The 13,502-nt window shown below is 53.3% G+C and overlaps 1 protein-coding gene across 3 annotated transcripts in view; it reads left to right on the forward strand.

Moving 5' to 3' along the window:
• The window catches only part of ZBTB47 (zinc finger and BTB domain containing 47), a 77,158-nt gene that overhangs the window by 36,795 nt on the left and 26,861 nt on the right, over positions 1-13,502 (forward strand). For 2 of the 3 annotated variants that reach the window (XM_090047873.1, XM_090047872.1), the window contains exon 2: positions 11,435-12,826. In XM_090047873.1, coding sequence (XP_089903999.1) covers positions 11,435-12,826 — 1,392 coding nt within the window. Of the gene's footprint in view, positions 1-11,235; positions 11,340-11,434; positions 12,827-13,502 lie in introns of those variants that run through there. The other variant, XM_090047875.1, reaches the window with a different exon arrangement.

Consider the following 13,502-nt stretch of genomic DNA (forward strand, 5'->3'; position numbering starts at 1 on the left):
CCAGGGGGGTCTTGTTGCTGGCTTTTCCATTCCCCCTTCCAACCCTGATCTTTGCCCAGTCCTTACCAGCTCCTGCTTGCTAATAGATACGGGCTCATCCAGTACCGTTTCAGGGGCCTGTGGTTTGCGCAGCACCTCGAATCCTAATAGCAGAGCACGCGCAGCAGCGCTACAGCCACCACGCTGCATTTGCTGCATCCAGTAGGGTCAGCCCCGGGCATCAGAAGTCATGAGTTGGGCCCTGTACCAGTAGGAGATTCTTAATCATTAGTTTGGGGTTTTGTTCGGGTTCAGACTTTGAATCGTTTTGGTGCTCTTGGTGCTTTCTAAAGGAAAGCAGAGGTGCTTGGGCATTAGCTGGACGCCAGGGCTTTTTAGCAGGACTCCAAACAGTTGGAGAGTCATGATTAGACGGCCTGACCTGCAGTGCTATGCCTAGTTATGGGTACCACGGGTGATGGCGGACATGGATGAGTGGGCGAAAGCCCAGAAGGGAGCAATAGTAGTGATTTAGAGGTGCAGAAACATACCCCGGGAGGAAAGCCTGGAAAAATCGGGATGCTTTAGCTTGAGGAAAGGAAGCCTGGGGGGTGGAGGAGACTTGATCACAGTCTTTCAATAATGAAGATGATCAAGCATTCTCTTTATTCACTGGGGACAGAAGAAGTAATGGGGATTTAGCACTGTGCACGTCGAAAACAGGGCCAGGAGTGTAACAGCCCAGGAAATCGGTGAGCCTTTGGTCTGTAACGTGACGTTCTCCTTCCCCCCTTTGCAAACTGCCCGGGCAGAGCATGTGGCTGGGAGCGTGCCCTGCTCTTCACGCTGGAGGTTGCTGTGTTGACCTACCTTATAAGGGCCGGATCCCTAATGGGGTTAGATGGGCTGAGCCTCCTGGGCGTCAATGGAGCAAGGCTGATTTACGTTGGTAGAGGACTGAGGAGCACGAGTGCCGAGAAGCACGCGCGTGATGGCAGCTCAGAGGAGTAGAAAAAAAAAAAGAGGTGGAAAAGAGATCTTGATGGAGTCGTGAAGGGTGAGGAGACCTCCCTCTCTACCAACAAGTCATGTCTAGTTGTTCCTACTCGCACATGCCCATCCCTGGCCTGTGGATAGAGCAGATGGTCCTGGGACCACACGCAGGGAGCCTCTATGCCATTTTTGCTCTCGAGGGGCTGTGCATGGGGCCAGACTCTCAAGAGCAGTTCCCACCTTGGCAAGCAGGTAATACAAGCACGACCCGCCCTGGGGGTGCCAGAGCGGTGGTTGCAAGAAGCCGGGCAGCCCTGAGATGGCAGCAGCATGAGGGCAGCTTCTGCATATTGTTTCCTTCCCAGTGTGCCAGAGATGGGTTTAATTTCTCAGTGAGGTTTTTTTTATTTATGCAGGGACATTCATTCAGGTAGATGGTCTTTCTCCAAACTGACCTAGCCTCCCAGGTGCCTTCCTGGCAAGCCATCTGTATCCCAGATTCTCCCAGCGGGCAAACAGATGCATATTTTAATAATGACGCAGCACCACGTACATTGGCAGCACTCGGCTACTTAAGAAATTACCCGTGTAGCTTTTCAGCGGAGAGCGATCCGCGCGTCCCACCTGCTCGTAACCCTGGAGTTGAAACTGGAGTCGTCCATCAGCAGCAAGAAGATTTGACATCTTCTAAAAATGTCTTGCCGGTCTGGTTGTCTTCGCCACTGTTGCAGGTGGCCGGATCGCGCCAGGCAGTGTGATCTACACGTGCTCCAGAGCAGCAGGATCTTTAAATGTCCCCTGTGAAAACTGGTATTCCCCTAAGTTCTGGCATTATCAACAAAGCACGGGAATTTCATGCCTCCTGCACCTCTTCTTGTCCCCTTGCATCCTTCCAGTAAACGCAGCGGAGAGATGGTAACGAAGAGCAGAGTGTTGTTCTTGCCCAGTGACTTTGTGCACAGATCCAGTGCATGGACATCTTCCAAGTCCCTTTTGCACGGAGCGGAGTGGAGAAAGCAGACACGGAGTACTGGCTCTCTTCCCCCATCTTCAGGGACAGATCCTCGTCTTCAAACTACAGCTGGTGAGAAGGGATTATTTTTGTTCCCGTCAGGAATTTTTTTTTTTTTTTTTAAATTAAAAAAGGGTTTTAGTCTGAACACTGACTTTTTTTTTTTTGAGTTTTCTTTCTCTTTGGCAAAAGAACAAAGCGATTTCCTGCTGAAATGTCTGTTTGGATGGAAAAGTCATTTTTGTATTTAAAGATGAAATGAGAAACACCAGCCAGCTCTACTTAGCCTTGTGTCTCTTTGACAAAAGAAGGACTAGGGGTAGATGGAGGAGGCACTAGACTGCGAGTCTGGACTCCTGGTTCCCATCCCAGCTCCGCCGTGGAGCTGCCGTGTGAACTTCGCCCCTCTGCACTTCTGTTTCTGCTTCTCCCACTCTCTACCTGTCCAGCTTTTTTAAAGAGTGTGCTGCGTGGGGTGGAGACTGTTAATCCATACAGCCCCTTGCACAAGCACCTCTAGGCACTGCTGTAACGCCAGGAAAATACATAGTAAAAGGCCCTCGGTTCTGGCCCAGGGAGCTGTTCCTGAGCTGAAGTAGGAGAGGCCTCGTAGAGGTTTTTACTGTCTGAGGTGCTGCTGTAGATTAAAACGTGCTGAGATGGGCACGTTTCACAGAGAAGGATTTGCTGTAGAAGAACAGGCGTGTGGCACCCAGGAGCTGGAAGGCACACTCGGGTTAGGAATAAGAGGCAAATATTTAATAGCAAAGAGAGCAGAGCTTTAAAATCGCTTTTAGCTCGGTCTGCGGTGGCTGCAGTCATGTCACCAAGGGGAGAGGACAGATACAGCAGCAGCCGGTGGCATCCCGGTGCTCGGCACTGTGGCAGCCAGCGCTGCCCCAGGGGTCCCACGGCTGCCCCAGGCACGGAGTTGGCAGGTTGCACGTCTGGGCGATTTTGCACTGTGGCTTGCAGGTTTTTAAGCCAAGACTGGCTGCCTTTCTATAAGACGTGGTATTACTCGAACAAAAGGGATGGATCTGGAGCCAGAATGATGGAGGTGAGGGTCTCTGACCGCAGGCTGCGCAGGGCAGAGGATCATAGTCCAATAACTTTTTATTCCTAGTATTTTTTTTTATTCCCTTCTGTGCTGCCCTGGCTCTGCGCTCTGTCAAATGGCAGACTCTTAGGACGGGGCTCTTTCTTGCTGGGCACAAATAATTGCAGGCCCTGCCCCAAAGCTGTAAGGCTCTTCCTCAGCTCTCTTGACCTTTACTGCTCAAGGAGACGGTCAGCGCAGATGGCCCTCTCATCTTTTGAGATAAGGACAGTTTGCTCTGTTCTCCTGCCTGGGGCTGCTACACCAGAGCAGCTACGCCACTTAAATTTTTCCAGGTGATGCCTCTCCCCTTAGCAATTAAAAAAAAAAAAAAAAAAAAAAAAAAAAGGAATAACTTAAGTCACCATGATCAAGCCAAACAGCTTCATGTAGCGTAATGCACTAATTGCCTTCAAAAGGCACGTGAGTTGGATTGGCAGCATTGAGCGCTTGGAAGAGACGGCTGCAAGGACCAGCTCTGTCCGAGAGCGGAGAGGAAGTCAGGCCTGATGCGCTTCCAATTAGCAGCAGAGCACCCGCTGACCTTAATGGATACGGGAGCCCACGCCATCCAGACGGGCGGCTCGGGGAACCAGACTTGACTCGTGCAGCTGAGTAACATCTGCCACGTTCTCCATTAGCGGGAGAAGCAGCTATTGATTTGTTCCGATGTTTTGCTGACCCTGCTGAAGAGAGAAGCTGAGTTATCCTGATCTATGGAAATGCAAGAAAACCACCCCGCTTGCTGCCTTTTACCTTCCACGCTGTTATTTCCGTCGGTGCCAAACCAGAACCTTCTTGCTAAGGGCCATCTCATCTCATTCTTCATGGTGGCACGAGTTGGGAGGAAATGCTGCTCGCTGGGCATCGTGGTTGGTTTGTACTATCTGAAGCTTCTAGCGTTCCCACTGTTGGGAGCTGGGATGGGAGTGCCTCCGTGAAAGCAGACCCACCTCAGTGTCTTTGGACTGGGAGAAGGTGGCAGGACCTTCTGGAAGGGTTTTTTTGGGAACCCTGATACTGCGCTGCTGGAGTAAAAGCTCAAATTGACCAAGCTGGATTAGGACCCGGGCCCACCCAGTCCAGTACCTTGTCCCCGACAGCGACCAGCCTATTCAGAGAAACCTTTTCCAAACACCGCCATCTGCGAGGGGATGAAGCCTGGAGGGTTGGTTATGCTCCTTGGTGGCTTAGTGGGGCTCTAATAAACCTACCCGGTACGACCTGTACCACCCACAATGTCCACTTCCTAAACCAGATGGAAACCCACAATTTTGCATGGGTTTTCAATGTCCTTTGTTTGAAGAAGTACAGAGTATTGGGTATACAGGGTCCAGGGCTGTGTGAAATGGTTATGTTTCATTTTGGATTCGGTGTTTCGACTCACTGTCCCGTTCCGATTTGGCTGAATCTTGTTTCCAAGTTTTGAAAGTGTTTCGGCCATAGGCTGTAATGGGGAATCACTAAAATGCCTATAACTTTGTCATTTCTTGCCTGATTCAGATGAAAATTGCAGGGATGGTAGCCCCTTCTGAGGGCACGACAACTGGCAAGTTTCAAGGAGGTAGATGTAGGGTTTTTTGGGAAACTGCATCTCAAACTGTTCAGAGCAAAACAAATATCAGTTTTGGCAGCGGCCACATGTTGTCATCCTGCACGTAGATCCGGGGGCCCAACCCCCCTGGCGGGAGTTTGGCACAGCCCCGCAGCCCTCCTGGGGGATGTGGGCCCCTGGACCTGTGCGTGGGATGACAGCATGCTGCCAGCTGGGGCCAGCGCCAGCACTGGACTCTTCCCAGGTCTGTGCTGGGCAGACTCAGGTGCTGGCACTGTCCAGCTGTCATTGGCAGCATGCTGCCATCCACAGAAAAAAAAAAGCCCCACACTCACTGGCTGTAGCAGCAGTGATTTGTGGGCTTGTGGCAGTGGGGATTGTCGCACCCAGCACAGCAGCTGCCCTGTGGCATGGGTGCAGCACAGCTCGGTGGGGCACTGTGCACTGTATGGGACCTGGGGCAGCTCCACCTGTCAGCCCTAGTTCGATTCCCCAGCTCTCTGGTATCCCACCAGCTGTTCAAAGGGGGGTGTGGGCTCCTGGATCTGCATGCAGGGTTTCAGCAGGCTGCTGCTGCGGGCTGGGGAAAAACTCAGAGCCGCCGCCATCCCCAGCTGGCTTTGGCAGTCTGCTGTCATCCTGTGTGCAGATCCGGGGGCCTGCGTCCCCTGGGGAGAGCTGGAGGAAGCAATCGGAGAGCCGGGGAATCGAACCAGGAGCTAGATGTCAATATGAGCGCAGTTCTTCCTGCCCTCTTCCCCCTCTCTCTCCTTAGTCTTTTGTTTCCCTGCAAGCCTGGCTCCGAAATTCTCCGAAACGTTTCAGAGCCTTCCGTTTCGAGTCGGATTCGGTGTTTCGGGCCCCAAACTACTGCTGAAGTTTCGCAAAGTCCTAATAGGGAGGTATTCAGAAAATACCCTGGTTTGTGTTGGCAGGGGGCCAGGAGCTAGCTATGCATTTTATCCCATGACTGTTACATACAAAATGCAGAAACACCTTTGGAGCAGAACCCAGCACCCCTTTCCCTTCCCTTTCAAGGCAGCACCGCTGAAACGCAGCCCCTCTGCCTTGCTCTTGTGTCTGAGGCTGCTGGGCCAGCTTTACAGTATGCCAGCTGCCTTAGTCATCCAGCAGGCTTAGGTTTTGTCCCTTCGGGCTGAAAAGACTTAGAGACTCAGACAAAAGAGACCTCTGTTTTCCCAGTCCCTCTTTTAACAGGCTGCAGTGTCAGCTGCTGGGCAGCCTTCTTGAGTCATAGCCTCCTTCCTCCCTCCGTGCCGGCCTGGCCCCGGGAGATGTTCCTAAACCAGGTTCCCGAAGCCCCATCCGAGTTTTAACCATGTTATAGCCCCACATTGGCCAGACGGGTGAATAGGATTTCCGTTCCTTACAGGGGTGTTGTAAGCTTAAAGACTAAAATGCTCAAATGCCCTGCCAGTCTGGGCCAAAAAGGTATCCATGGACTTAGTTACCCAGAAAAGCTTTGCCAGTCGTACTAGCATAACAACGATTGACCTTGTTGGACCGATTTGGAAGGGTTAAATCGAGAAAGACGCGGCGTGAGGTTGATTTGGGGATGAGCTGCATCTCTGCAGGTGGGGCAACTGCTACACCTGATGAGGGAGGCTTGATATATGGCTGGAAAGAATTAGGGAGGTTTGGAGACGCCAGGCAGACATGGCTTAGTTTGGGCAGGATACCAGGACTGCAAGAAGCAAGTTTAAAGTGATGGCGTACCATGATTTAGGACGCAAAGATAATGTAGGTACCTAATACCACATAATTAGGAGGCAAGTTTGACATGGCTGGTGCATTGATTAGTTTGTAAATGCATGATCGGGCCCTTGCTTATGTAAGTAACTGCGCAACAGTTTATGGTTGGCTCGGTGTGTACTTACTTACACGTGTATAAAAGATGCGTGATATAGGACGACTTTGCATGCGCATACCCTTGCACCTGTCTCTTCTGTTGGCCAGCCTGATGACCTGACTGCCAAGGCACAGAGCTAATCTCATTGTACTTGCTGTGGTTTTTTGATCCGTGTTGCAGTAGGAGTTGAGAGCCCCTTGGGTGCAACAGCAGCCCACCTCTTTGTCCTAAACTGAAACAAGGCTCCCTTATACCAGATTAACGGTGCAGATGCACCTACCCAGCAAAAATGTCATCAGAGAGGTGACAGGTGACTGGCTACCCAGTAAAAGTGTAATGTACAGCACCGTTCACAGTAGATTACCTCAATCCAGAGCCAAGTTACCCCGTGAAAATTATGTAGTAATCTTTCTCTGTGGGGGAGTTACTTGGGCTATGTCACCTGGCTGGGCTGGTTTAGCCAGGGATGGTCCTGCCTTGAGCAGGGGGTTGGACCAGATGCCCTCGTGAGGTCCCTTCCAGCCCTGCTTCCCCGTTATCTTATGATTTGTCTGCTCCCTTGATCTGCTTGATTCTGGGATAGGGATCTGCCCAAAGTAATCTGGTTTTCTCACCATCTCGTGGCTCCGTGCTGCAATAGTGCCTACTGCAGGCAGGGAATTTTGGATGGCGCGTTGTGCTGGCTCCTTATGACAGGCTAAATTTACTGCAGGGTAAAGTCCAGGGTTAACGACTGCCTAGTAATCACGTCTGTACCCTCAGCAAGTGCCTGCAGGTGAGTTTTTACAGGTGTCGCCAGTTTTTGCTTTGGTTCCACCCGAGGTTATATTGAAAGAGTTTTTTTCCCAGGCATACAAAGCAAATTCTCAGTGAGGGCAGACCCATAGCTGTCTTTTCCCTGGAAGCAATGGGCCCAGGGATCTAGCTCCAGCTCCTTGTGCAGCCTGCCCTTCCTGCTGCCCACCACGCGGCGCGCGGCTGAGGTTTCGATGATGTTAAGCTAAGAGATGCTAAGTAGCAGCTGAAATCATTACAAGCTGACATGCTAATTTAGGTCCTTTTGTGGTTTGAGGCACGAAGCCAAATTGACTGCCAGGGTTTTTCTTCTCCCCCCTAACTGAGAATTCCAGTTCTTGGCTTTTAATGTGCCTGTTGGTCCCTGCCGACGGTCTGGTGATCGATATGGTCTGCACGCCGGCTCTCTGGTGACTGGATGCAAGATGTGTGCAATGTGCTGAACCCCAAAATCCCACGGGGGAGCCATTCGTTCCTCGCTGGGGAGAAAACGGCACCTGCAGAGCCTGGCACCTCTGACGTCCAGGTGGTTGTAGACTGGGGTGGGGGTTTGCCTTCCTCTGAAGTGGGGGGGCATATTTTAACAACCCTTGTAGCAGCAGGACACTGACCCTTGCATCTCTCTGCTTTACATGTGGCCGGCTAGGTGCCATCCCATGTGGGTTTGTGATCAGGTTGATTGTGTAGTTTTAGTTCATAGGTTAAACCTGGATTTATATGGGTGGTGATGACAGGGGTCTGGACTAGCTGTGTTTTCCAGCAGTGTCTTCCAGCCCTGCATCCCTCTGACTCTGTAATCAGCCTGGTCCCAATTCCCACGTGCCTCTCGTGGCCCCTTGGCACCACTTGGGCGATTTTAAAATAATGGCCTCTGGGTTGATTTTTGGAAGCTCTTACCCTGAGCTTGTCACGGACACGTGCGGTGCCTTGCAGCAGTGAGGCAGCACGGGTTGCGCCCGTCACGAGCTCTGTCCTCCGAGAAGGGTCACGTGCAGCGGGGCGGCTTGTAGGGCTGCTTCACGGGTTTTTTGCAAGTATTTGGGTTACTGTGTTACGCAGGCTGGAGAAGGCACGTGCCTCGGACTTGAAGCGGAAAGGAGTCCCATGGTCCAGGGTGCAGCGAGAGCTGGGCCTGCGGTCTGCAGCGGGTTTGGCCTATGCCTCGAAGGGTGAACCCAGAGAGCAGGCCCCGTTCTCCTCGGTGTGCCCCAGTGATGCCTGGTAACTCCCAGCGGTAGGGACCTGTGCTATGAGATCACTCTCTTCCCTCCCCAAAAGGTGCAATCAGCCCAGATGGAGGATGAGAGCCCGGTCTGTTTTGTTTTCTCACCTTGCCCCTTTCCTCTTCTCCTGTGTCCACGTCCCCTCCGCCGTACACGAGTGGCATGGCCGGACACGGGGCGAACGGTTCCCAGGGTGCCGTGCCAGGAGACATGCCCTCGCTCTGATCTGAAGGGGTTGGATGAAAAGGGAGGATCCACTTTTGGGGACGGGGCGGTTCTCCGAGCCTGTTTCCCCCTCCCCTTTCCCCTTTTATAGTGCAGGCTGGGCATGGAGCTACCGACGTGATGTGCTGCTGTCCAACCAGCAGCGTGTTTTCCTGTTTCCTGTGACCCTTTCGGTGTCAGCACTTCGTTGACCTAGTGCCTGGGAAGGCTTGTCGCCCTTGGAGTAGTTCAGCGGGGATGTGCCAGCTCCTGGAGTCTGTAAATGAGGATTTGACATCCCTCTAAAAGATGGACACTAGCTTAGCCAAAGTCCACGGGGACTGAGGCAGGGATTGCGGGGCAGAGTTGTGGGGTCTGTGTGTTTTTAGGCAGCAGCTGAAAACATGATCGCTAAGTTACAAAGCCTCCCCCAGGAAAGGATGCTGACAGCCGGTACCCATGGGATGCAAACCATTGGTCCTCTGGGAAGTATGGAGGTGCCTGTAAGCCACTTTCCTCCACAGGTCTGAAACGTTGAGCTGTGGCAGGTTGCTTGTGGGTGACTGGGGGGCCTGGGAGGCAGAGGGTTGCAGGGATTTGATGGGGGCTGTTGCAGAGCAGGGTGTGAATTCCCCCCAGGGACCCACCGCCAAACCATGCAGCTCTGGTCCTGCCTTTGTCGGCGCAGCTAGCGCCTAGGCTCTCGGGTCCCACAGGGCAGAAAGCCAGCACCGAGTGCCAAGAGAGGCATTGAAACGTGTCATCCCCTTGCTGATTTCTGCCCTTCTCCAACCAGATGCTCAGCACCCTGCAGGGCAAGGTGCGTTGTCTGGTCCCTGTGAGTTTGTCTGCCCCGAGAGGGATCTGCCACTGGTCCTGGCAAACCTGGGCAGCTGTAGCTGCCGGCGTTGTTACAGCACGTCGCCTAGACGTATGCAAATACTGGAAAAACAGGGAACTTCATTGCAGGCTCATTTACAGAGGGAAACGGCCCAGAAAAGTTGCTGGGAAATGAACCGTGCTGCAGCAGCAATTCTTGAATAGCTTCTCATGTGGATGCTTTTGTTCCAGATTAAAAGTATGGATTCACACCTTTGTCTTATTCCAGAGTTGCTGCTGCCTCGTGCGGAGAGGTTTTAAGCTTTTCAGCATAGGAGGGTGCTTGATGAGGTTATAAGGGCAGAAAAGGGGTAATATGGTAGCATTGTGCCTGAAAGCAGGGACGTGTGTGAGATCTTTGCGGCTTTGCTTTGACCTCCTTGCATGACCGTGTACAAGTCGCGTAGTTGTCTGCACCTGAGTTTTCCCCACCACTGACATGAGATCCTAGCATTAAAATGGGATTCTGGCTTTCTGGTGTAATTCAGTCAGATCGGTAAATGGTAGCAGAAAAGGAGTGCACCGACAGGTTGCCTATTTGCATCGTGCAGTGACAGTCTGCCTGACTGGCATGTGGGTGGTCACCAAAACGCACATAAAGAACTTGCTGAAACAGTAAGGAGATATCTACCTTTCCTCTGTGCTACCTGGATAGTAAAGCTGGAAAGAATAGCTTTCCTTGCTGGCATTTTTTTTGCCAATGAAGTCTTTACTTAAACACTGATTTCTGGAGCGGGTACCCATGTGATCTTAGGGAGGGTTTTTGTATTCTGGAGTGTGCGCGCGCCTGTACGCGGGGTATATAACCAGACCCTAAAACACAGATCTTGCTATTTAGTTTGCACAAACAAAGGAGAAGGCTTGAAGGCTGCTGGATCGGTCTTGCACTGCATGTGATGGCTCCCTGTCCCTTTCCGGTCTCATTCTGGATTTATTCTTTCGGTACTTTGCACATCAGTTTTGAGTGATCATTCGAGCCTTTCCCGCTCTGATCAAATCCAGCCACGCGGCATAGCAGCTGGAAGCTTTCCCCTGTATTTGCATTGCTCAATGTCCATGGAGATGGAGGGTTGGTGGTTTCAACCCGGCTAACCTGATGCACCAACACCGTGCGTGTCGCTTGTAGTGAGCATCTATATAGGTAGGCCCACTCCTGAACTCCTCTCGAGGTGAATGGTGTAGGTTGGTGATGGTGTAGAACGGTGGTTCCCATCTTGCCCCAAGCTTGTTGGGGGGAGGTCACAGCATTGGCAAATGGAGGGTGTGAGACCTGGGGAAATTCAGGTGTAAAAGTCAGGCTTCTATGGAAAGATTGGGAGCTGCAGGTATAGCTGAGATTCGCCTCCTTGACTTCTTGTCAGCAGCTGAATTGTGTAAGGAGCTGGGAGTCAGCCGGGGCTTTTCACCTCGTGGTACCTAGTCTTCGACATTGAGCAAGAGCTGGTGCTTTTAGGTCCAAGGGCTTCAGGTCCACCCCATAGAAATGACCCAGCTGAGTCCAGGGTCATCCTGTTGTTTCAGGTCAAAGACCACCGGCGGGGGGGAATAAAAGGGAAACGGTGATAAAATTTAGGCATGGGAACTTGGTTTGAGATCCCTGCATGGAAGTAGGCAAATATTGTCTCCTCTGCCCGGTTGTGAGAAGGAAGTGGCTGGCTCCAGGACCCGAGCCGAGGAAGGTCACCAGCCACTGTGGGTCCTGCCACTAGATCAAGTGCTGTGACTACTAGGTCAGACAGCCTCCCTTGGTGTCTGGGTGGGGCGCTGCGCCAGACGAGACGGAGGCTTTTGGTTCTGAATTCTCGTCTCCTCTCTCTCCCCACAGCTGATAGTTGAAAAGACGACTGACTACCCTTCCACTGAATACTCCTTGGTGGAGGATGTAGCACTCCACTTTACCTGTTTGATGGACAGACTGAACGAGCAGCGCCTGTTTCAGCCAGACCTGTGCGACGTGGACATCGTCCTGGTGCAGCAGAAGAGCATCTTCCCTGCCCACAAAGGGGTCCTTGCCGCCTACAGCCAGTTCTTCCACTCCCTCTTCACCCAGAACAAGCAGCTGCAGCGGGTCGAGCTCTCGCTGGAGGCCCTCACCTCCCAGGGCTTCCAGCAGATCCTCAACTTCATCTACACCTCCAAGCTCCTGGTGAACTCCTGCAATGTGCAGGACGTCCTGAATGCCGCCGCCGTGCTGCAGATGAATAACATCGCTTCCTCTTGCCAGGATCTCATCAACACCAGGTCCCTCAGCTTGGCCATGGCCAGCGACATGGCCCTGCCCCCCGACAGCTGCAGCAGCACTGTCCCCCCTCAGTACTACTGCGAGATCAAGCAAGAGGTGGATTCCCCGCACCCCAAGATCTATGCCCGGGAAGGCAACGATCCCTACTCCGTGCGCGTAGAGGACCGGGCTGGCAGCGGCAGCAACCAGCACCTCCCCGCCATGCCCCCCAAACAGTACTACAAGGAGGAGAACGATGGAGGCCCAGCTGCCATTTGCAAGATGGAGGGGGAGGACTCTGAGGAGGACCCAGACAGCCAGGGCTACAACCGGGAGCAGATCATTGTGGAGGTGAACCTCAACAACCAGACTCTCAACGTCTCCAAGGGGCTGGAAGGGAAGCCGAGCCCCAGTGAAGCCGCTGCAGTGATCAGCCGGCCTGATGGGGATGGGCATGACACCGAGGAGGATGGGGAGGAGGAGAATGAGGAAGGGGAGGAGGAAGAGGAAGAGGAGGAGGATGCCGAAGTGGGGGAGGAGGAGGAGGAAGAGCATAGCGAGGAGGAAGACTTGGAGGAAACCACAGAAGAAGAGGAGGAAGAGGACGACGAAGAGGAGGCGCCCGAAGTAAAAAGGGAAAAGACTGTGCCGCCCCGCCGGGGGAGCAGGGCATCCAAAGCCACCAAACCGGCCGTGTCTGCCTCCTCCCAAGAGGTGACCAAGGTGGAAGACGAAGAGGAGGAAGAGGAGGAGGGCCAGCGTGGGAGGAAGAGGAAAAAGGAGCAGGACGGGCTGGGCCAGAAGGTCAAGCTGGAAGAGAAGCAGCACTACCCCTGCAAGAAATGCCCGCGGGTCTTCAACAACCGCTGGTACCTGGAGAAGCACATGAACGTGACCCACAGCCGGATGCAGATTTGCGACAAGTGTGGCAAACGCTTCCTGCTGGAGAGCGAGCTGCTGCTGCACCACCAGACGGACTGCGAGAAAAACATCCAGGTGAGCTGGGCATTGCCGACGGCAACGGGGCGCACTGGGCCGCCCGGTATCCTGCCCATGGGACTCGGGCCTGGGGGCTTCTTGTGGGCCTGGGTGACGCTGTTAGTGGGGTTGGGGCTCTCCGTGCAGAGCCAGATGTGAGGCTGGGGGTACTTGGGGGCCTGGGAGAGCGCTGTGTGGGATGCTGAGTTATGCAGACCTTGGATGTGGGGCTGGTCCGTCAGAGCTAGGCGGGGTGCTACAGGTACCTTGCAGTGGTGGCTGCTTAGGGGAGCAGGGTCCGTGAGCAGCTCCCTGGTGCTCAAGGGGAAGCAGCTCTTGCTTCACCTTCCCGCACCCCGAAGCATCTTGATCCTCTGAATGCAGAGGGGAGAGATAATGAGGCTGTCTGATGCCTTGAGGCAACAACAAGAAACAGCGCAGAGCTGGAAGGGATCCGCAGACGTCATCTAGCCCAACCCCCTGCCTGAAGCAGGACCGTCCCTGTCTAAACCACCCCCTACAAGTGCATTGTCTAACCTCGTAGCAAAACCACGCTGTCGACCCTGACACGACCGCACGACATAACAGTGTAATCGGTCACAGGTCAAGCCAGGGGACCGCGGTGGCTAATGTCCTGCCACTGTGCGGGTCGTTAAAATACAGGCGAGAGATCCTTAGTAGAGCGCCATGCCCC

Source organism: Crocodylus siamensis, chromosome 5, assembly GCF_052110815.1.
Source record: "Crocodylus siamensis isolate JL-2025a chromosome 5, ASM5211081v1, whole genome shotgun sequence".
NCBI classification, from domain to species: domain Eukaryota; kingdom Metazoa; phylum Chordata; order Crocodylia; family Crocodylidae; genus Crocodylus; species Crocodylus siamensis.